The sequence below is a fragment of the Sciurus vulgaris genome, assembly GCF_902686455.1.
Source record: "Sciurus vulgaris genome assembly, chromosome: 10".
NCBI lineage: Eukaryota > Metazoa > Chordata > Mammalia > Rodentia > Sciuridae > Sciurus > Sciurus vulgaris.
Window position 1 is genome coordinate 22,568,146 of NC_136470.1, and position 24,750 is coordinate 22,592,895.

A 24,750-nucleotide genomic window follows, 5' to 3' on the forward strand; every position below is an offset into this window, starting at 1 on the left:
TTGGGCTCTTAAATAATTCTCCATCTGACATTTGTACCAATCTTTCTCATCTGTATATCACTCATGCTCATTTGTCCTTGAACAGAACAAACTTCTTTGCACTTCAAGACCTACATACTACCATAGCACCTGAATGAATGTTTCCCCCTGATTGTTATATTGTTGTTTTCTTATACTCTGCCCTTCAATGTACCTTTAACCTCTCTTAAGAGGTCTTTAACCTCTTAAGAATATTTAATGAAACCTTCTGTTTTTCCTTTTTCTTACATTTTGTCATTACTTGATATGTACAATTTGAGTTAATGTTCATGAACAACCTTTCTGCATTAGAAGGTGAGCCTTATGAAAAAATTTCTGGTTATTTTGTTCACTGACATGTTTCTGGGTTCTGTAACCATGCTTGTTACCTGACAACTATTTCATAAATATTTTCTCAGCAGATGAGAAAGAATGAAAATACAGAAAAACCAACCTTCAAAAATATATAATACATATATGCATATATATAATTGCATAATTATTTGTGTAATTATATGTATATAAACCCCTGCTTGTAATTATACTGGTAACATTATTTCTCAATGTGTTTTATCACGCCTTTATTAACAAAACAACTAATAATAAGCTTGGTGTCCTTTAAAAAGACAGTAACAATTTTATTAGGAGATAGAATGCTATGTTGAAGAAAGCAAGAGATACTGGATAGAGAATTAATCCTACTGTCTTTATCATATCTCTCATTGATATCTTACTTGAGATCTGGTTGAGCTAGCCAGCCTGCCTGACCCCCACGGCAAGGTCGAACGCCATTGCTGAGCCTGCTGCCTGCCCCCCTACTACGGAGGGACACTGCATTTGCCTCTGTGCTGACTCAGTGCACCCTCGCTGGGGCTCCCCAGCTTCTTTGAAGGCTGGTGCAGGCATTTTGAATTATTCCTGAGGGCATGGCCATCATTATTGGAAGGGCAGCTCCCTTCCTGAGACACCTACAGGAGACTGGAGGCCCTTTGACAGGACTCAGGATTCAAGAAGAGGAGGTATTTAGAGAAGAAAGCAAGAGATACTGGATAGAGAATTAATCTATCAACTCAGAGCCACTGGGTGAGTCTCTCCCACTGGGCAAGCCTCTCTGGACAGGTCAGTAGTCCCAGAATGCAGGGAACTTCATGGAGTACAGTTGCCCAGTGAGACTCCCCCGCTGGAGCTGTGAACCCAGATAACCGGAAGCATTGTAGAGGACTGCCCAGCAAGAGGCTTCAGTGCAGAGTGAGGATCCCAGGCCTGGGCAGTAGGTCCAGTCCCCAGGGAATGTCATAGAGCAGGGCCACTTAGAGAGAGAGTGTCCCTCGCAGGGCCAGGCCCCCCCAGACCAGGTGGTAGTTCTGGGCCCCAGGGAACATCACAGAGGAGGGCTGCCCAGGCCAGGTGGTAGTTGTGGACTGAAGGGAACTTCTCGGAGGATAGCTGCCCAGTGAGATGTCTCCACTGGGTGAGTCTTCCCCACTGGGCAAGGCTTTCCCACCAAGGTGGTAGACCCAGAGACACAGGCCCAGACCAGCCACACCCCAGCCTGTAGTCTAGTCTGCCTTTTGACTGACCATCAGTCAACAAGAGGAGGTGCCTCTTCCCACCAGCAGGAAATACACCCCAACTGAAGGCCACCACCTCTAGAGGGGCAACTTCCTTGTGCAACACCGCATTATCAAAGTTCCTCCAAAACTTCAGGCTACTGAAGGCTAGGAGGTGAGTTATTGGAAATCTACAGGGACACTATAAGTCAATAGAGGAAATCTGCAATATCTCAGAGTTTCACTATTAGAGGAGTAGATACCTGACTAATATGAGGAAACAAGGGAAGAAAATGTCCCAAACAAATCTAGATGCTACATCAATAAAATTCAATGACAGCATGACACAAGAAATGTCAGAAAGGGACTGCAGAATGTACATAATTAAAATGGTCAGAGAAGCAAATGAGATGAAAGAACAAATGCAGTCTTTGAATGATAGCACCACTCAATATTTAAAAGAACAAATGTGGGAAGCAAAAGATCATTTCAATGAAGAGTTAGAGATACTGAAAAAAAACCAGACAGAAATCCTTGAAATGAAGGAAACAATAAATCAAATTAAAAACTCCATAGAAAGCATAACAAATAGGATAGAACACCTAGAAGACAGAACCTCAGAAATTAAAGAAAAAATATTTAATCTTGAAAAGAAAATTGGCCAAACAGAGAAGATGTTAAGAACTCATGAACAGAATCTACAAGAATTATGGGATAGCATGAAAAGGCCAAATTTAAGAATTATTGGGATTGAGGAAGGCTTAGAGAAACAAATCAAAGGAATGAACAATCTATTCAATGAAATAATATCAGAAAATTTCCCAAATCTGAAGAATGAAATGGAAAATCAGGTACAAGAGGCTTATAGGATTCCAAATAAACAAAATTACAACAGACCCAAACCAAGGCACATTATTATGAAAATACCTAACATAAAAAATAAAGACAGAATTTTAAAGGCTGCAAGAGAAAAGAATCAAATTACATTCAGGGGAAACCAATAAGGATATCAGCAGATTTTTCAACCCAGACCCTAAAAGCTAGAAGGGCCTGGAACAACATATTTCAAGCTCTGAAAGAAAACAGATGCCAACCAAGAATCTTATACCCAGCAAAACTTACCTTCAGATTTGACAACAAAGTAAAATCCTTCCATGATAAACAAAAGGTAAAAGAATTTACAAAAAGAAAGTGGCACTACAGAACATACTCAGCAAAATATTCCATGAGGAAGAGATGAAATACAATGATAAATCAGCAAAGGGAGGAACTACCCTAAAGGAACAGCCAAATAAACGCGAAACCAAGCCATGTTAAAAAAAAAAACAATGAGCCAAATGACTGGGACTACAAATCATATCACATCATAATAATAATCCTGAATGTTAATGGCCTGAACTCATCAATCAAAAGACATAGATGGGCAGATTGGATTAAAAAGAAAGATCCAACAATTTGCCGCCTGCAAGAGACTCATCTTATAGAAAGAGATACCCACAGACTAAAGGTGAAAGGATGAGAAAAAACATACCATGCACATGGACTCAGCAAAAAAATCCGGAGTATCCATCCTCATTTCAGATAATGTGGACTTCAAGCCAAAGTTACTCAGAAGGAAAAAGAAGAACATTTCATACTGCTCAAGGGAAGCATAAATCAGCAAGACATAAAAATCATAAATATCTATGCCCCAAACAGTGGCTCATCCATGTAAGTCAAACAAATCCTTCTTAATTCCAGAAATCAAATAGACCATAACACAATAATACTAAGTGATTTTAACACACCTCTCTCACCACTGGACAGATCTTCCAAATAAAAATTGAACAAAGAAACCATAGATCTCAATAATACAATCAATAATTTAGACTTAACAGACATATATAGAATATAACATCCAACAAAGAGCGAATACTTTCTTCTCAGCAACACATGGATCCTTCTCTAAAATAGACCATATTCTATGCCACAAAGCCAATGTTAGCAAATACAAGAACATAGAGATACTACCTTGTATTCTATCAGATCATAATGGATTGAAATTAGAAATAAATGACAGAATAAAAAACAGAAACTACTCCAACACCTGGAGATTAAATAATATGATATTTTATGATGAATGGATAACAGAAGAAATCAGGAAGGAAATAAAAAAAAATCTTAGAGATAAATGAGAACAAAGATACACCATATCAAAATCTGTGGTACACTATGTAAGCAGTACTTATAGGAAAATTTATTTCATGGAGCACATTCAATAAAAGAAGAAAAAAATCCAAAAATAAACAACCTAACAATACAGCTCAAAACCCTAGAAGAAGAACAGAGCAATACCAAAAATAGTAGAATACAGGGAATAGTTCAAATCAGAGATGAAATCAACAAAATTGAAACAAAAGAAAAAATTGAAAAAATTGTCAAAATAAATAGTTGGTTCTTTGAAAAAATAAACAAAATTGAGAAACCCTTAGCCACACTAACAAAAAGAAGGCAAGAGAAAACCCAAATCACTAAAATTCGGAATGAACAAGGAAATATCACAACAGACATGAGTGAAATACAAAATATAATTAGAAGCTATTTTGAAAATCTATACTCCAACAAAATAGAAAATCTCGAAGACATCAACAAGTTTCTAGAGACATATGAATTACCTAAACTGAACCAGGAGGACATATATAATTTAAATAGATCAATTTCAAGTAATGAAATAGAAGAAGTCATCAAAAGCCTACCAACAAAGAAAAGTCTGGGAAGAGATAGGCTCTCAGCCGAGTTCTACAAAACCTTTAAAGAAGAGCTCATTCCAACACTCCCCAAAGTATTCCATGAAATAGAAGAGGAGGAAACCCTCCCAAACTCATTCTATGAAGCCAATATCACCCTGTACCTAAACCAGACAGAGACACATCAAGGAAAGAAAATTTCAGGCCAATATCCTTAATGAAAATTGATGCAAAAATTCTCAACAAAATCTTAGCAAATCGCATACAAATATATATTAAAAAGATAGTGCACCATGATCAAGTGGGTTTTATCCCAGGTGTACAAGGTTGGTTCAAAATTCAGAAATCAATTAATGTAATTCACCGAATCAAGAGACTTAAAGTCAAGAATCACATGATTATTTCGATAGATGCAGAAAAAGCATTTGATAAAATACAGCATTCCTTCATGCTCAAAACACTAGAAAAAATGGGGATACTGGGAACATTCCTTATCATTGCAAAAGCCATCTATGCTAAGTCCACGGCCAATATCATTCTAAATGGTGAAAAACTGAAAGCATTCCCCCTAAAAACTGGAACAAGGCAGGGATGCCCTCTTTCACCACTTCTATTCAACGTTGTCCTTGAAACTCTAGCCAGAGCAATTATGCAGACCAAAGAAATTAAAGAGACACAAACAGGAAAAGAAGAACTCAAACTATCCCTATTTGCTGATGACATGATTATATATTTAGAGGAACTGGGAAATTCCACCAGAACTCATAAGTGAATTAAGTAAAGTATCAGGTTATAAGATCAATGCTCATAAATCTAATGCATTTTTATACATAAGTGATGAATCTTCAAGAAAGAGAATTTAGAAATACTACCCCATTCACAATAGCCTTGAAAAAAATAAAATACTTGGGAATTGATCTAACAAAAGAGGTGAAAGTCTTCTACAATGAGAACTAGAGAACACTAAAGAAAGAAATTAAAGAAAACCCTAGAAGATGGAAAGATCTCCCATGTTCTTGGATAGGAAGAATTAATATTGTCAAAATGGCCATACTACCAAAAGTGCTATATAGATTCAATGCAATTCCAATTAAAATCCCAATGATGTACCTTACAGAAATAGAGCAAGCAACTATGAAATTCATGTGGAAGAATAAGAAACCCAGAATAGCTAAAACAATCCTTAGCAAGAAGAGTGAAGCAGGGGTATCACAATACCAGATCTTCAACTATACTACAAAGCAATAGTAACAAAAATGGCATGGTATTGGCACCCAAATAGACAGGTAGATCAATCAATGGTACAGAATTGAGGACACAGACACAAACCCAAATAAATACAATTTTCTTATACTAGACAAAGGGGCCAAAAATATGCAATGGAGTATAGATAACCTCTTTAACAAATGGTGCTGGGAAAGCTGGAAATCCATAAGCAGCAGAATGAAATTAAACCCCTATCACTCACCCTGCACAAAACTCAACTCAAAAGGAGCTTGGAATCAGACCAGAGACCCTGCATCTTATAGAAGAAAAAGTAGGTCCAAATCTTCAATATGTCAGCTTAGGATTAGACTTCCTTAACAGGTCTACCATAGCACAAGAAATAAAAACAAGAATCAATAACTGGGATAGATTCAAACTAAAAAGCTTTCTCTCAGCAAAGGAAACTATCAGCAATGTGAAGAGACAACCTACAGAGTGGGCGAAAATGTTTACCACTTACACTTCAGAGAGAGCACTAATTTCCAAAATATATAAAGAACTCAAAAAACTCTACACCAAGAATACAAATAACCCAATCAACAAATGGGCTAAGGAAATGAACAGACACTTCACAGAAGATCTACAAGCAATCAACAGATACATGAAAAAATGTTCAACATCTCTAGTAATAAGAGAAATGCAAATCAAAACTACCCTAAGATTCCGTCTCAACCCAATTAGAATGGCAGTTGTCAAGAATACAAGCAACAATAGGTTTTGGCAAGGATGGGGGGGAAAGGTACACTCATATATTGCTGGTGAGGTTGCTAATTAGTGCAGCCACTCTGGAAAGCAGTGTGGAGATTTCTTAGAAAACTTGGAATGGAACCACCATTTGACCCAGGTTTCCCACTCCTCGGCCTATACCCAAAGGACTTAAAATTAGCATACTACAGAGATGCAGCCACATCAATGTTCATAGCTGCTCAATTCACAATAGACAGATTGTGGAACCAACCTAGATGCCCTTCAATTGAAGAATGGATTAAGAAACCCTGGTATGTATATATATATATATATATATATATATATATACAATGGAATATTACTCAGCCATAAAGAATAATAAAATTATGGCATTTGCAGGCAAATGGATGAAATTGAAAATATCATGCTAAGTGAGATAAGCCAATTTCAAAAATCCAAAGGACGAATGATCTCGCTGATAAGCAGATGATGACACATAATGGGGGGCCGGAGGGGGGCAAGAATGGAGGAAGGAGGGACTGTACAGAGGGAAAAGAGGGGTGGAAGTGGTGGGGGGAAGGAAAAAAAAAAAGAATGAATCAAAAACTATTACCCTATGTAAATGTTTGATTACACAAATGGCATGTCTCTACTTCATGTACAGGGAAACAAGATGTATCCCATTTGTTTAAAACTGAATTAAGTTAAAAAAATCTTGAGTACAGTGGAAACTAATTTTTGTTTGATTTTTATAATCTGTGACAATTTGAGAATAACTGAAACTAATTTTTCAATGAAAATATATGCTATCTAATGTGCTATCTCATGAAATGAAAACATTCTTCATAAAAAAGTATCCAAAGAAATAGTCATAGACACTCAAGTTTTAAATAGACTATTTAGTAAAACAATGCAGTCGTCTTCTCAAATTTACAAAGTTTATAGAAAATATCACTTAAATCAGTTAAATAATTTGCTTTGGTTCTAGCAAAAGATGAAAACCAATTTCATGTAAAATCTAACCAACATTTTCATGATTTCAGGCATCTTCTAAGTATTTATGTGTTTTGAGACAAGCAGTTATAGGTAGAAATATATTCTAAGTTAGTCATTCAGTCATGATAGAATTCTGATGAATAACTCTTCACTGGAGTAAGGGGTTGGCTTTGAGTTTTGCGTAGAGTTACTGCACAAGCTAAGGGTCACCTTGGCAGTGCAATTCACAAGGATTACTGTGTTTGGATTTGTTCAGAACACCATTTACCTAGATATTTGCAGCTGTGTGAAAGGCCTGCATGAATAAAGAAATAGTTATTCTTTATTTGTGAAATTCACTGCCTAAGAAACCTAGCTTTTTAAAAAGGTCATCTATTTTATTGATTTGCAGGTTGAAATATTTTATATTGCAACAAAATTGATCATGCTCCAATTAATCTGTAAATTCACTAAAGCTCCAATCAAAATCTTAGCAGATTTTTATATATGTGTTTGTGTGTGTGTGTGTGTGTGTGTGCAGGAATTACAAAATGATTTAAAGGCAAGAGTTGAGAATAGCAAAACCATCTTAAAGTCCAACAAAGGCAGAGGATGTATGTTATTAGCTATCAGGAAGTATTTTAAAGCTATAGTGTTTAATAGTCTGGTATTGGTGGAAGGATAAATTGAGCAAAGCAACAGAAAAGCAAACACAGAAACAGAACAATTCAATCTTTTGTGGCCCATCTGAGATGTGACAAAAATGACACAGCTGACAGTGAATAAAGCTTGCCATTTTCAATCAATGCGTTATTGTCTAAACACAGGTTTTAAAAAAGCCAACTGAAGAGTGCCTGAACTCCAGCCTCAGGCAGACTGTAGTTCTAAATGTAAAATGAAATCGTGAAGATTCCCATAGAAAATATAGAGGAATGCCTTAGTGACTATAGTCAACGATTTGTACAACAGGACCCAAAAGTGGAAATTAAATATTGTATTACACTGAAATTAAACACTTCTTTTCACCAGAGACAACATTTTGAGAGTCCAAAGGTATCAGAGAATTGGATTAAGAGATCATATATAATTATATTAACTATACAAATATTTATAATATGAGAATTATGATATTCATATAGGACATGGAGCAATATATGTTAATGTATTTAAAATAACCGTACACAGACACACATGTGTATATATACACACACAAACACACACACACACACACACACACAGGCACACACCCAGGGTCATGTATGCAAAGTGTATTGTATTGAAGAACAGCCACCTAGCAGATAGGAAAGAAGACAACCTGTTATAAAATGACTGAAATATTTGAATGAAGACCTCAATAAAAGAGCATATCCAATTATTAAAAAAAGAGAAAAGTCAGTTTTACTAGTGCATACATATTATCAATTTCAATCAATATGACCAACTACTACACACCCAGGAGAATAAAAGAAATAAAAAAACATGGAAGTCTGCTATAATGAGGATCAATTAAAATTCTCACTCTGGAGTAGTTTGAACTGACAATACCTTAGAACATAATTTAGCTTGCTCTACAAAAGCAAAAGACACATGGTGTATATCCCAGCATTTCCACACCAGATTAAATTCTAAAATTACAGATTGGAAACTACCAAAATACCTATTTAAGACTGAATGTAGAATGTGGAAAGAAGTATTAGGATATTAATTTCAGAGTTATTACACAGAGACTAGATTAAAGATTACTTATCAATTCAAATATCATGGATCAATTCCAGAAAAAAATATTAAGTACAGTAAGGAAATAGGAAAAAGATACATCAACAGTGCACTTGTTTTTATAATACACAAATACAAGTCAAACTAATCTATAGTGTTAAACATCAGAATATTGTTTAGTTTGAGATTAAAGAGGGAATGGAAAGGAGTTTTAAGTAGTAAATTTCATTTTTTGATATGATCCTTGAAAACGTGCATGTTCAGTTTAATACTCTTTAAGCTCTGTGCTTATGATGACTATACTTTAAATAATAATTTGCTTTCACAAGAATGAAAACATTCAAATGAGAACAATCAGCAGACCATGTGCTCTCTGAACTTCTTGCATTCAGCATGTTGTAGTTTTATACAAATGTGCTATATAAAATATCTATTGTCTTATGTCCATTTAATTTGTTAAATAAAACTACATTTAATCAAAAACTAAGTTTTAGGCAGGTACAGTCATGTATACCATTAATCCCAAAGACTCCAGAGGATGGGGCAGAAGAATCCCAAGTTTGAGTTCAGCCTCAGCCACTTAGAGAGATCCTTAGTAAATTAGTGAGACCCTGCCACATTAAAAAGGAGGAGCGGGTAGTGCTGGGATGTAGCTCAGTGATAAAACCCCTGAGTTGTTCAGCTGGGGGTTTAGCTCTGTGATAAATTCCCTGGATTGGTCAATCCCCACCACCAAAAACAAAAACAAAAACAAAAGCAAGAAAAGTGAGGCTGTAAAATAGTAGGATTCCTCTCATAGTTAAACATACATAAGAAAAAAGAATAGTAATTATTCCGTAATAAAAAGGAGTTAACTACTGGTGGTCAGAAAAAAATGAATAAATCCAAAAACATGATGAATGAAGGATGGTAGATTAAAAATACTAGTACACATTGAAGTGAGTTCTTGCACATGAAGTTTAGTATCAGGCAAAAATTATTTGTGGTAAAAAAAGAATAGTGGTAGACTGGGATTTAGGGAGGTTGGGGTGGATTTACTGGATAGTAACACAAAAGAACATTTAACAAATGATGCTGAGGTTATGCATTAATAATATGTATAATATAATGCATTAATAAAAACATTTTAAAAGTCTATGAATTTTGAAAGGTTTTGCATTACACAGAAGTAAGCATCTGCCAAGACTCATCAAACAGAACATTTTGTGTATTTTAGCTTTATTTGAAAGACAATATTAAATATCTTGAATTTCATGTAACAACATGCAGACCTTATGTGATCGCTATCTATACTGACTTTTCAAAATTAATATATAATGTGGTTCGATGAGCATAATGTGTTATAAAGGAAATAAAATAAAATGTTAATTATAAAAATAAATGGTTGGTAAATAAGTGTTCATTGTAAAATTCACTTCTGTTTGGTTGAAAAGATTCATACTGAAATGTTACAAATGTATACAATAGGAAGATTTTTAAGATTAATAATTTAGATGCCCTGCACCCTTAAGAATTTCATTTTTGGTCCTAGGGTTTGATACACACATACGTGTATCAGACTCATATGTTTATTCAGGCGTACATTATGTGTATATATGATGCTTTTATGTGCTTTCTGAACTTTCTATATCAAACATTTTGAGATTAGATACAAATCTATTAAAGATATGATATATGCATAACATATTAAATCATAGCAAAAGGTATTTTCTAAAATATTCAGCTCTATATATTTTCTTAGAAGTCATATTCCATTTAATTAAAGGAAGTTCCACAAAGATCTCAAAATTCTAACATGTAGTCATATTTTAATCAAAATTTGGAAGTGTAAATTCAGTCTTTAATAGTATGTATTAGATACAACTTGATCTATACAAAATCAAATCTTGTCATCTATATGTAGTCACGTGTTACACTTACAGGAGGTGCCATATGATTTTATGTTTTTATCAATTCCAATTACTTTTGATGCTTTTCTTTTATTCAACATTAACTGAAAATGGGAGAAATCATAAACAAACACATTTGTATGACTATTTATATATCCACTCATTTGTTATCATTAAATCACGACTGATTCTTTTCAGTGAGGATCCCATTTTGAGACTGATATTTGAGTAGAGGGTGTGTAAAGCCATTTGGCTCTTCAGGGTGTTATACTGAAGGCTATATAGACTGAGGTTCCTAGACCAGGCAGTGAGCCTTTACAGTTAATCTCCCCTTGGAAGACAAAGTCCCCAGCTAAAGCACTCAAGTTTAACTATGGTATTTGGTACAGATGCGTAATACTCACAGATATGCAGCTTTTCCTTCTTCCAATTCTTTACTTTTGCCACTGGAGCCACTTTTCTTCCCACACATTCTCCTGGTGATGCACATCAGTAACCCACATTGTCGAATAAAGAAGCAGCTGACGTCTGTTACCACAAGTATTAGCAAAAGAGCCGCAACTCCCAGACCAATGACCGCTCCAAGTCCAAGACCATTAAACAGTGTGTCTTAAAAATAAAAAATAAAAAAAAAATTCATTTAAATATCCTAATTAGAAAATCTAAACAATCAGTTTAAAAATTAATCCTAACCAAGGTATATATTCAAATAAAGAGGAAAAAAGTGACAGTAACTGGCATACTTCAACTTCATGAATGTTGGGACCTATTATCTGGCTTTCAAACCATATTTTAAGCAGCTGACAAGTTAATGACTTAATTTTTAAAAAACTTTCTTTTCTTAAAAATGTCTAACTCTTTTGAATATACTTCTTGATTCCCTGTGGGGAAGATCATGAATATGATCATATCCCAAACTGAAATTTATCAGAAAGTCACTGTCATTATGGATCATTACAATGTTAAAAGGAAAATACAGCCAAAGATCCTGTAAGAGAGATGTTACATAAATGTTCTTTACGGAAATATTTTAGTTTTAGGACTTAAACTTACAGATGGATGTCTCCAAGCAGTTTGCTTTGACAGAGAATGCATTTTAAAATACTGATGAATATTTTAAAAATCATCATTTTAGAATAAATGGTTTGCTTTCATTTTTCAGTTAGTATTTTAACAAATGGAATCGATTAGAGGCTATTTTTACCAAGTCATGATACTTGAGGCCCATGAAAGGTCATATCACGAAAACATAGGTAAGGAGCTTCAATTTTCTAAGACATATGGCTGCAGGAATTTCCCAATGACATGCAGAAAATATTCACAGAAGAGATGATTGAGAATAAAAAGGAATATGCTGAATGATAAAATAGAAATTTTAAGAAGGAAGCAAGTAGGTAAGTAAATTGTTATGTATCTGTACAAGGGAAGACCACACAGCTATAACAATATAAACACTTGACAGTGTGCTATCTAAAAAAGATGATAATGTAAGATAATTTTATAAACACTTGAAATGATTAGCATATATACATTAACAATTTGATTACACATTATAAAATTGTTATTATTCCTTTTAGTAATGAAATGTATTCATTACCAAGCATGAAAATGGCAAGCTCTTTACATTACTGATATGGAACAGAAATACAGGTGGAGACATAAATTTGGGTTTTAAGAAAATGATTTGTAAAAAATATATATAACAAATTTTTTCTGTCTTATCCTGAAATTTATATTGCTAATTTTAATAATGACTGAAGAAATAGCGATTCACAGAAATCAGAAGAAATGTTTTTATTCTTAATCTACCATTGCAGGTTTACCCTGAATATTTTCCTTGCAGAATGAGTTTCATATCCACATTAATTTTACTTTTTATCAGTATAACTCATTACGATTTTTAACATTCTTGGAGTTTGCAGCTAGATTAAAAAATAATCATTGTGTTTGTGATTTGCTGGCCTGGCACTACATACAGTCCATTTCTTGGTTCACCCGCAGTAGAACGCAAATGCACTTCTACAGCATCTACACAAGAGCAAAGGAGAATACTTTAAGCACTGATTATACAAACTCAGAACTTATGCAATTAGAGTATAATTTGCTTTATAAGCTTTTCTTTCTGATAAGAGAAACAGGTCATCATTATACAGCAGCTTTGGAGAAAATATAATATTTTTCATGGCACTTTCAAAATCCCCCTACCAAATCGTTACATGCTACCTATTTTGGTGAAAATTTGGGAGAAATGCTTTGCTAATATTCAGAAAAATTACTGATTTCCATATAATTATGCTCTTATAAGAACCTACTTTGAAGAATAACTGGTGAAAAAAAGCAATATTTTCACCATGGAAACTTATTATCTTTTAAAAACATTTTTTGGTTGTTGTTCAAAATCTCAATATGTAAAGAATGAGATTCCAACAGAAGCTATTAAATCTCCAAAGATATATCTGCAAGCAATATTTTTAAAAACAACTAATAGAGTTTTACTTAGTCATAAAAATGAAAAAAATATGTAATTTCACAGAAATGTATGGAACTGAAGATCATAATATTGAACAAAAAAGACTAACAGAAAAAAGTATATTTTATTACAAATGTGGAAGCTAGAGGTGAAAATACAGGGTAAAAATGGACACCATGAAGTAGAAGAAAGACCACCAGGATAGAAGAAGGGAATTATGGGGAGAGAGGTCAGGAAGGTGGGGGAGGAATTGGGGGGTGAACTCACCAAGCTAAGGTTTTGTGAACATATGAATATGTCACAATGAAAATCTTCATTCTGTATAAATAATATGCAGCTAAAAATGTACCAAATAAATATTTTATAATATGTACATGTATCAAAACATCACATAAATCCCCCTAATGTGTACAACTATTATATTTGCATGTATCAGTCAAAATAAATTTAGTTAAAAATTAAATGATAAATTTAAATTACAAAAAAACTAATGCCTTATGATAAAATATCAACAAAATTACAATTTCTGTTAATTTAAAAGTGTTAATATGTTCTTAATACCCATTTCCAAATTGAAATTATTTTCTTCTGAATCTATTCTTTAATAATGAATATAAATAACTATGAAATATGTTTGATTACTGTAAAGCTAAAATATTTTCATCAAAATTAATAGATCATCTTTTTGAATATGCTGAACATGATTCAACAACCATAAAACTCAGAAATGAGGAGTGGTAAAGGACATCTCAGGTTAGGCTTAGGCCTCTGTGGCTACTCTGACTTGATCCTATTGATTTGAACTAGTTACATCTCTGGTACCCCATATATATTCCTCTTACAAAGTTAATGGCAATAAATTCCATAGGTCAATGAAAGTATATCTGATTTATTACAGAAATTCACACTTACCTTTTCTATGTGTAAAGTCTCCCTTTGTACTGAAATGCACTGCCCATCAGGGCTTAGAAAACCCTGGTTCAATCACTGTTGTAAGTTCATGTGGTGAGTCATCTAATTTTCCCAAGACTGAGATGATACTTTATTGAAATGGGAAAAGTTATGAAAACAACAAGAAGCACAAACTAGTTCGAAAGGTGTTAGGAAGGTATTTTTTTTGTGAGTGTGGTAATATGCTTACCAACCCCCAGTACTTATTGCCCTGCACAAAGTAAAAATTTAACAAGTATTAACCATTATCATAATTATTATGCTAGGCTATTAAAAAATTCTACAGAAATTATGTTTGGAGAGAAAATAGACCATCTAAAGTTAAATGTGAAAATAACCTGTAAACATGACTCTTTTCATCAGCAACTTAAAGGAGAATATTTCTTTTAAATAAAGATTCTTCTCTTGATATACTTTTTTAAAAATAATGTAGGTTTGACTGGTTGGTTTTCAAATGATAAATATTTCATTTGTGACTTTTTATAATAAATACGTATATTGATCTGCTTCATTTTTATCTTTAGAAAAACTGAATTTGTAAAGCATCTTATGGCGAAGGAATAGTGATGCTAAAAATGCTTTATTCTTTTCTAGAGAAACAGTGTTTTTAAATTGGGAATAAAATTTGAAGTTTACTTAAATTTAATTACTTATTTATTTTATTATTATTTCTTAAAAATATTTTTAGTTGTCAATGGACCTTTATATGTGGTGCTGAGAATTGAACCCAGTGTGTCATGCACACTAGGCAATTGCTTTACTACTGAGTTACAACCACAGCCCTTAAATTTATTTTTATGTCAAAATAAATATATTTTTGTCATTGCAGAGGATAGGAGTAAACATCAAATAAGTCTATATGATAAATATTCATCTTTGAAAAAATATGTCTTCAGTCCTATAATTAATATGGAAGAATTAGAGACTCAGAATAGTCAAAGCAATTCTGAACAAGAAAAGTGATAAAGGAGGCAATGTTATATCCTCTCTCAAATTATATTACAAAGGTACAATAACAAAACAGCATGGGATTGTCATCAAAACAGACATGAAGACCAATGGAAAAGAATAGAGACAAATTCAAACTTCCTTAACAACACCCCCTAAGCTCAAGAAATAAAACCAAGAAAAATAAATGGAATGGCATCAAAGTAAAATGCTTCTGCACAGCATTTTAGGATAAAGGATACAATTAAGAGTGGAGACAGAGCTTAAGGAACGGGAGGAAATCTTTGCCAGATACTCCTCTGACAGGGGATTACTATGCAGAATATATAAAGAATGCAAAAAACTGACTGTGAAAAAAAAAATAGTCCAATTTAGTAAATGGGTAAAGTAACTAACAGAATCCTCTCAAAAGAAGAAGCAAAAATAATCAAGAAATAAATGAAAAAGATGTTAAGTATCTCTAGCAATTACAAAAATGCAAACCAAAACTGCCCTAAGATCTCATCTCACTCCATTCAGAATGGCAATTTTCAAGAACAAGAATAATAATAAATGGTGACTAGGATGTGGTGAAAAAGCTACACCCTTACATTGTGGGGAGAACTACAAATTATTACAACCACTCTAGAAAGCAGTGTGGATACTCCTCAAAAATCTAGTAGTGGAACCACCATGTGAACCAGGTATCCCACTCCTAGGTATTTATCCAAAAGATCTAAAATCAGCCTATGATGGCAATACAGTCACTTCAATGTTTGTAGCAGCACAATTCACAGTACCCAACTTATGGAATCAACCAGATGCCTGACAAGAGATGGATGAATTAAGAAAATGTGGTATATATACACAAAATGGAGTTTTACTCAGCCACAAAGAATAAAATTATAGCATTTTCTGATAAATGGATAGAATTGTGAATATCATGCTAAATGAAGCAATTCCTTTGTAGGGAAATGGAGAAAATCATGCTAAGTGAAATAAGCCAGACTCAAAAAATCAAGGGTTCAGTATTTTCTCTCAGTGTGGAAGCTAGAAAAAAATAAGAGAAATAAGAGTGCTAGAAAAGGGTTTGGAAACCATGAAGCTATATAAGAAAGACCAATGGATTAGAAGTAGGAGGGAGTGAGGATTACTAATTACTAATTACTAATGGATTAGTAAAGGGAGTGAGGAAGAAAGGAAAAGGAGAAGAAATATGGAATTAATTTAACAAAATTATGTTATGTTCATATATAAAGGTACCAAAGAAAATTTCACATTTATGAATATGTACAAGAAAGGAAGTTGAGTAGGGGAGGGAAAATAGGGGGAGTGAGGAGGAGAGGAATTGTGTGTAGGGGGCAATTTGGAATTAAAATCAAATTCATTGCACATACAATTTTGTCAAATTGAAGGCAAAATGCTATGTTTAATTAAATGCTCTAATAAAAAAGAAATATTTTTATATATATAAAAAAGAATTTTTTCTATTTTAAAAAATTAGCTTAAAATATATTCAGATTCTTATATTGCTTGTATCCTATAAGATAGACTATAATATCTATAAAAGCCATATATTTTATTTTTTTACCACCAATTTACTCTGTTATGGAAATTTTATTTGACACTTTAATTTTTTAAAAATAAAATTATAGTCACCTATAAAATGATAGTACTAGGATGTGAGGACTAGCTATAAATTATTTTTTTGAGAAATAATTTCTTAATTTGTAATGTAGTTGTGTCTTAATTGTGCAATTTAATTGTGGCTTAATTGTTCAACAAATTGGAATTGAGTATAAGTAAACTTTTAAAGAACTTTAAATTTATTTTTTCCTTTTTCAAGTTTTCAGAATATTTACACATGTGTTAATACCATAATATCATTGACACACCATTACTTAGACATAACAGTATCATCAGGTCTTCTTTACAGATGGGAACACTGAGGTCCAGGGAAGTCAGTGGTCAAAAACATACAATAAAATATTAGAACTTTAGAAATGAAAAAACTATTTAATTCCAGGTCCTTGATTTTTATGTGTCTGTTTTAGTCAATATTATATATTGGGTAGTCACCATAAAAATATTAAAAATATAGGAATACAATATGGTAGATATATTGAAATTTGTAATATTACTATACAAATTTCAGTATCCATTTACCTTTCATATTAATCAAGTAATAATTACTTAATAGCTATTAAATGAAATTCCAGAATAGAAATTATATAACTTGTATTTCTTTTTCCAGCTTCTCTTTTTGCATTCATTTAGTATCATTCTCGTGAAAAATGGACTTTACATTAAAATATGAATAAATAATTTGGGAATCAAACAGCTTAAACATCTATATTCGCCTCATATTTTGTTATTTAAAGAAAACATGACAGAGGGGAAAGAAGGGAAGGGAGGGAGGATAGGAATAAGAAGACAATGGAATGAATCCAACCTAACTTTCCTATGTATATGTGAATACTCCTCCGAGAATCTCAGCATCATGTACATCTACATGTACTGGGGTCCTTTGAAAAATCAAAGTTTCAAATAAAAAGAACAAATACAAATATAAAAAGACAGCAAACAGGAGAACCAGTCTGACTGAGTTTATGTAACTTCTTGCTCACGGCATCATTCCAACTCCGTGACATTTCGCAGTTACTACCTCAATAGATCTATTTCCCCAGGTGTTTATGTCATTGTACTTTAGTTTCTATCAGAAAATAAGTATTAAATTCAGAAAAAAAAAAAAAGTTAAATTGAAATTTGTTAAATATATATTTTATTTCTCTTATAACATTCTCTACTGAGTTACTCAATGAACTTCTCATGAAATTAAATGTATGTGACCATACCTGTCTGACCATTTCAAAAACCAATTTACTAATAGATTCATTAGGGAGGGGGGCAAGTATATGGAGGAAGGAACTACTGTATAGAGGGTAAAGAGGGGTGGGAGGGGTGGGGGGAAGGGAAAAAATAACAGAATGAATCAAACAACATTGCTCTATGTAAATTTATGATTACACAAATGGTATGCCTTTACGCCATGTACAAACAGAGAAACAACATGTATCCCATTTGTTTACAATAAAAAAAATAAATAAATAGTAAAAAAAAAGAAATTAAAAAAAAAAAAAATTCAGCCTTAACCAGATGCAACTGTGCCTTCCTATAATTCAGAAGGCTGCGGCAGGAGGATGGCAAGTTAAAGGCAAACCTCAGCATCTTAGCAAGGCCCTAAACAACCTAATGAGACTGTGTCTCAAAGTTTAAAAAGGGCTGAGGGCTATGGATGTGTGTAGCTCAGTGATAAAGCACCCTGGGTTCCAGTACAAAAACACAAACAAGAGCTGAAGGAGTAGCTCCTGTTGGAAAGTGCTTGCCTAGCAGGTGCAAGGACCCAGGTTCAAATCCCTGGTCCCTTGGCGGGGAGGGAAAAAAAAAAAAAAGCAAAGAAAAGAAAAGAAAAAACACAGGCTGGGGATATACCTCAGTTGGTGTAGTGCTTGCTTTGGAAGCACAAGGCCCTGGGTTCAAGCCCCAGCACCACAACAAAAATAAGTAAATAAAAATAAAAACAAATCAGCCTTCCTTCCATTTTGACTCCTTAAATAACTACCATTTTGTTTAACTATGTTTCTTTTTTTGTACATATAATCTTCTCTAAGTAGATTGAAGATGGATTTCAGAATATGGAGTTGTGATAAGACATGGAGAAAAACTTAAAGAGATTTGAGATGAAGATTGGTTGTCGCTCCCATAAATGTGGTAGCTATTTGGATGAGCAATATTATTCAATAGAGTAAGCAAGTAGATTGAAATTATGAAAGGCAAAGAGAACATTTTTAAAAAGCCTCAATTATTCATCATGACATTACAAACTATATAACCTTTAATATGGAAACATAGACTATATTAGTATACAGGAAGATAGAGAAGAGTCCATTTGTCTCTTACATATCTGTTCATGGTTCATCCTTCTAAGGGATAACTTCAAAGCATCAGATAAAAAAAAATGTATAAGTCTACATAAAAATGTGTGTGATGTATGTGGAAAGACCAAATAAATAAGATGCAAAAATTTGCATATCACTGCAATTGAATCTAATGAATTATAATCTCATAGAATGTTTTGGTTTGTTTATAAAGAGCAACACAAATATATTCAATAATATTGTTGAACAATCTTGTAAAGGGAATTTAGATTCAGTGAACATGACAAATTATTCTTAGAACTTGAATCATTTAAAGAGTGCAGAGTTCATTTTGCAATTGAATAAACTTGATGCTTTGAAAGAACATAATAAAGATAATACATAACTGTTTTTGAGAGGTCTTAAAATATTTTTAGGAATTATGTTACAAAACATATACAAAAGCCTTTTTTTTGCTGAGCGCAGAGGCACATGCCTGAAATCCCAGTGGCTCAGGAGGCTGAGGCAAGGTGGATCTGGAGTTCAAAGCCAGCCTCAAGAAAAGCGAGGTGCTAAGCAACTCAGTGAGACCCTGTCTCTAAATAAAATATAAAATAGGACTGGGGATATGGCTCAGTGGTTGAGTACTCACCCCCAGGAATAAAAGCATCTTCTTTGAGATGCATATGAAAAATGTGAAAAATCCAGGTTCAATAACTTCAGTTTAAGATATCAGGAAATATATAAAAAGTTAAAATGTTGATTGAAAACATTAAATGTACTGAAAATAATAACATAATGACTAGGTAATTTTTTTCCTCTTAAATACTTAAAAAGTACCGGAAATATTTTTCTTGAGTGGGGATATTCATTTTACAATTTGGAAAAGGCCTAAATACTTTCATTTGTGAATATCTAGGAATGTTATTGTCATTGTTGAACTTCATAGTGATACCTAACATATTTTCTAATCCTTAGGAAGTATGTAGAGGGATGTTTTATACGTTTATGATATGTTCCTTTCAGGGATGATCACACCTACTAAAAATATACTTCTGCATAATTTTAATTAGTTAAAAATTATGTATGTTTGGACTTCAGTCATTTTCTTAATTAAACAAATGGAGTATGATAAATGTCCATAAATCCACATATATACACACATTATTGTAGTATATTTTAAGAATTTGGGGAAAATTCTTTCCAAAATATCTACTTTTATCGGTGCATTTCAATTATACAAGATGGTGGGTTTCATTATGACCTATTACACATATGTAAAACACAATTTGATCAATTTCATCTCCCAACACCCATTTCTATATATTTGAAACAGCAGGAGATTCAGATCCCATGTGCAGAGATTGTAATCGCATACAGAAAAAAAAAAAAAAAAAGTTTTGATTCACAGGGGTTTTAAAATTCACTGAATTTCATGTGAAATCACTGACATTAGTAATCTGTGATTGATGTGACATCTTTTTCATTTCTCTGAACACCACATTTCTGTTTCATGAGGAGACTCCTCCAGCATTTACACTATCCAATGTGTATCCCTGAATCGATGGAAATATTAAACTTTGATTGAAATTTAATTTCTGTGTAAAACAAATGTTTGAAGAACTGAAGTTTCCAATGTCCCATCAACACCCATTACTGTATCAATTAGAAAGAAGAAAATCATGGCAAATTGCATGAGCAAGGATGATTTAAAATATAATGTTCATTTTATTCAAAAATTAAAATTAAGCTAGAAACTCTATAGCAATGATGATCAGATTTTATATTTGGATCCCCTCTAGGTTATTTTAAAAAATATTTCTTCCACACATTCAGAGATAGATTAAATGTACCCTCCCAAATAAATTTTAATTTTAAATTTAAACAGTAACATAATATATTTACACACCTAATTATGCAATGCACTTTATAAAACATCAAAATTAATTTAGAAAGTTGATATATATAACTATATTTCTAATAACTTCTTTTACACAGTAGATTGTTGCACCCATTTTCAATCCATACATTTTCATTGAAAATATCTGAATACTTTTTTCGATTTTATCATTGATAAAATGTGAATACCAATGCCTATGCATTCTAAATAAAATGCTCCTTTCAAATGTTGTATGAAAGCATTACATAAATATGTTATTATTCTATTTGCCATACCTATTACTTTACAGAAATTTTGTTGGAAGTAAGTTCTTATTCATTCTTTGTTTATAGTATTTTTAAAGACTTTCTCGATTTTTACCTAAACTCTTTGTAAATGTTAGTAACTATAAACATTCAAACATTCCTAATATTCACTAATTATGATGTGTCAAAACAATCATGAAGTGCATATGTACATTTTACAACTTTTAATTAAACCTAATTTTATTATTATTATTATTATTATTATTATTATTATTTGCACTGCTGGGTGCTGCACATTTTAAGTGCATGCTCTACTCTAGACTATATCCCCAGCCCTCAAAACTTTTTGAAATACGACTATTTTTTATGAACTATCTTCTTAAGGTCTACATCTTATGATCATTTCCATTCTTCCAGTTTTACGTAGATATTTAACTGTGACCAGTGAGTAGACATGGGGGAATGAAATGAAGGAAGGAGAGATGGGATAGGGAAAGGCAGTGAAATCAATCCAACCTAATTTCTTATGTACATATATGAATATACCAGAGTGAATCTCAGCTTCATTTCACATCCACAAGACACTAACTAAAAAAAAAAAAAAAACCTATAAGTAAATTGCAAGAGGGAAGTGAATAGGGGGAGGGAAAAAGACAGGGTAACAGGAAGTACTGGGGACTAAATCAAAACATGCTTCCATGCTTCTATAGTTATGTCAAAATGAATCCTATCATTTGTTTTTTGCTTTGTTTTGTTTGGTATACTCTAATTATAATATATTTTGTCTTCTTTGTGAATCATTAATTTTTCATTATTTTTACTGTTATGTTTACTTTATTGTTATTTCAGACAAATTCCTCTTCATAAAATAGAAAATAAGATGAAAGCTCTCAAAATAGTAATACAAAATGAATCAAAATTGCCTCCCTAAAATAAAGATTATGTTGCTTTTGCATCCTCATCTTTTTAATTTGCCATATCTTGAAATGCTCATATCATTCACTAAATTTTTTTAAGAAGTATTTACGTCTTTCAGTTTCCTCATGAAATAAACCTACTAGCAATTTTTAAAGTTCACTCAAGTTTATGCTATTCAGATATAAAATGACACAGAGAATTCACTGAGAACTGTGGGCAGATCATGTTTTGCGCAATTTTTAAAGAATGTTTTAAAGGCAAAATATGCAATGGTAGTAAAATCTGTAATAGTTGTGAAAGTGTTGTTATCATAAGGAGAAAACTACAAAAATCCTTCTTAATAGATAACATTGTGAGAAGTCTTTAAGTATGAAAATTTAAAAATAAAATGTTAAAAATAAAATTTGCATTATAATCATGAGTACAGTACATATTTGTTTGAAATCACACCAGCTTAGTCTGAGGAATTTTTAGTTTTTAGTATCTTGCAAAATAATTTGTTCTGCTTTCAAATAGTCATATATTGAATTTATTAGAGTTTCATTAATGAGTCCAAAAATAAATTGTAAAGTTCAGGTTAAACATTAATACACTTAAGTTGAAATTTATTTCATATAAGTTTTTACATTTTTTAAATTCTTTGATAATAGTATTAGTAGCATCCACGTATTATTTGAGGAATTTGAAAACTTCAGTTTTTAAATATTGTGAGCAAAATCTACCAATATATGTTTTTTAATATATTTTCATAATGAATTTATTAAATACATTTTTCTAAAAGAATACAAGTTTTAAATTTAATTTACCAATGTATATTAAGAATTGATTATTGCAGAACATTATCAAATTGTTTACTAAGCAATTACTATGTATGAGAACAGTAGATAATTAAAAATATATAAAGTTAATTAATGCAGAATCTTTGCCCTAGTGGTGCTCAGTACCAAAGGAGGAGATAGGACAATGAATAAACAAATAAAGGAACAATCTGGTGACTCTCATTCAGGTGCAAGCAGTTTTAAACACTATGGAGACCAGCTATTGGAAAGACTGACGGCCTAGAAGACATAGGGAGGTTTCATTAAGCACGTGAAACCTGCACTGGTCTGAAGTTCTGGTCAGAGAAGAGAATAAAGGCCCTTCTAGGAGAAGCAAGTGGTGTATGCAAAGGTAAAGGGAGTGAGGCGGTATTTCTGGAGGACAGTGAGGAGATAACTGCCGGGGGAAGTGTCACGTACACATAGGGTGAGTTGAGTGGTAGGAGAGGACTCAAGAGTTATAGCATCTTATTTTATATTTAAAGATAGGTGGGTCAGGAATTTGATCTAACTTATGTTGGAGGAGGGCGTATCTCAGAACTGCAAGAGGTGGTCAGGAAACATGTGAAGCAGGGGGAGAAGCTAAGGGAGGCCCTATAGGCCAAGAGCAGCCTGCATCAAGAGCTGGAGTTCCTAAGTGTGGCCAAGGAGACGCTGCGGGAAGCCACCATTAACATTATTATATGTATGGGTAAAGTCTAATGTGGTTATCCATGTATATTTTAAATACTCAGGTTGCTTTCAGTACAATTTTATAAAGTGTTCTTATCTTTTATATGTACCAATTTATGCACACTCAAATGAGCAGAATCATAAATTGTCTGTAAGCTCTTGATACAGACAACCAATTGCTTATTACCAAAATTTATTTTCACACACCTCTCCTATTGGGGAGCATAAAGACTATATTCCCATCACTTATTCTTCACTACTGTTTCTCTGTTCTCCAGTAATTCATGATGGCTCTTCATAATGTTCTGTCACATGTATAGCTAATTGTTTTACATATAAGATAAGTGGCAGTCCAAACCTTTATTTAAAATCACTTTGCACTACTTGGAGATAGTATTTTGGAGGAGTAAGGATAAAAGGAAACAATGGTCAACCAAACTATTTTTATTCCCTTTAATATCTGCTGCAGGGCAAGAAAAAACTTACACAGGACATTTGATTTAGTTATGGAAACAGATTATAAGCCTGTATACTGTTTAAATAGTATTTATTTTTAAAATTATATATATTTTCCTAACATTGTTTTCCTATAAATGTTTACATACAAAGGAGAATTATAAATTAAATATATTTTCAATGCATATTCTAGCAGTCTAATGCTACAAGAAATCACATTTTCCTACCCAGGGATAAATTGGTTAAAAAGTATATCCTCATCATTTAATGTATCACAATGTTATTCAAAAACTCAAATAAGGACAAGGCTGATGACTCTCTTCTCTGGAGGATCATAATATATTGGAAGGTATAAGACATACAGTTTAGAATTTCATGTGTTCGCTTTCTTATTGGCACAAACAACAACATAAACAAACAAAGCAAAAATCAGAACAGAAATATGGGAGAAGCATAAAGTTCATGGCTAGTGAAGAAAGCAAGATAGAGAATACAATTGAGAAAGTTTTGAAGAGTGAGAAGCAACCTTCCATTTTATAGGAGGATTCGATTTCTAGCAGAACGTGGATAAAACAAAAATGAGGTACAAAAATATATGCTACCCTTGAAATTAACAAGTATATACAGATGCTAAAGAGGGGATGTGGGA

The 24,750-nt window shown here is 32.7% G+C and overlaps 1 protein-coding gene across 1 annotated transcript in view; it reads right to left on the reverse strand.

The window, feature by feature from the left end:
* The window catches only part of NCAM2 (neural cell adhesion molecule 2), a 506,280-nt gene that overhangs the window by 20,529 nt on the left and 461,001 nt on the right, over nt 1-24,750 (reverse strand). Inside the window, exon 16 of the mRNA XM_079155716.1 lies at nt 11,232-11,436. Within this exon, the coding sequence (XP_079011842.1) occupies nt 11,232-11,436 (205 nt within the window). The remainder of the gene's footprint in view (nt 1-11,231; nt 11,437-24,750) is intronic.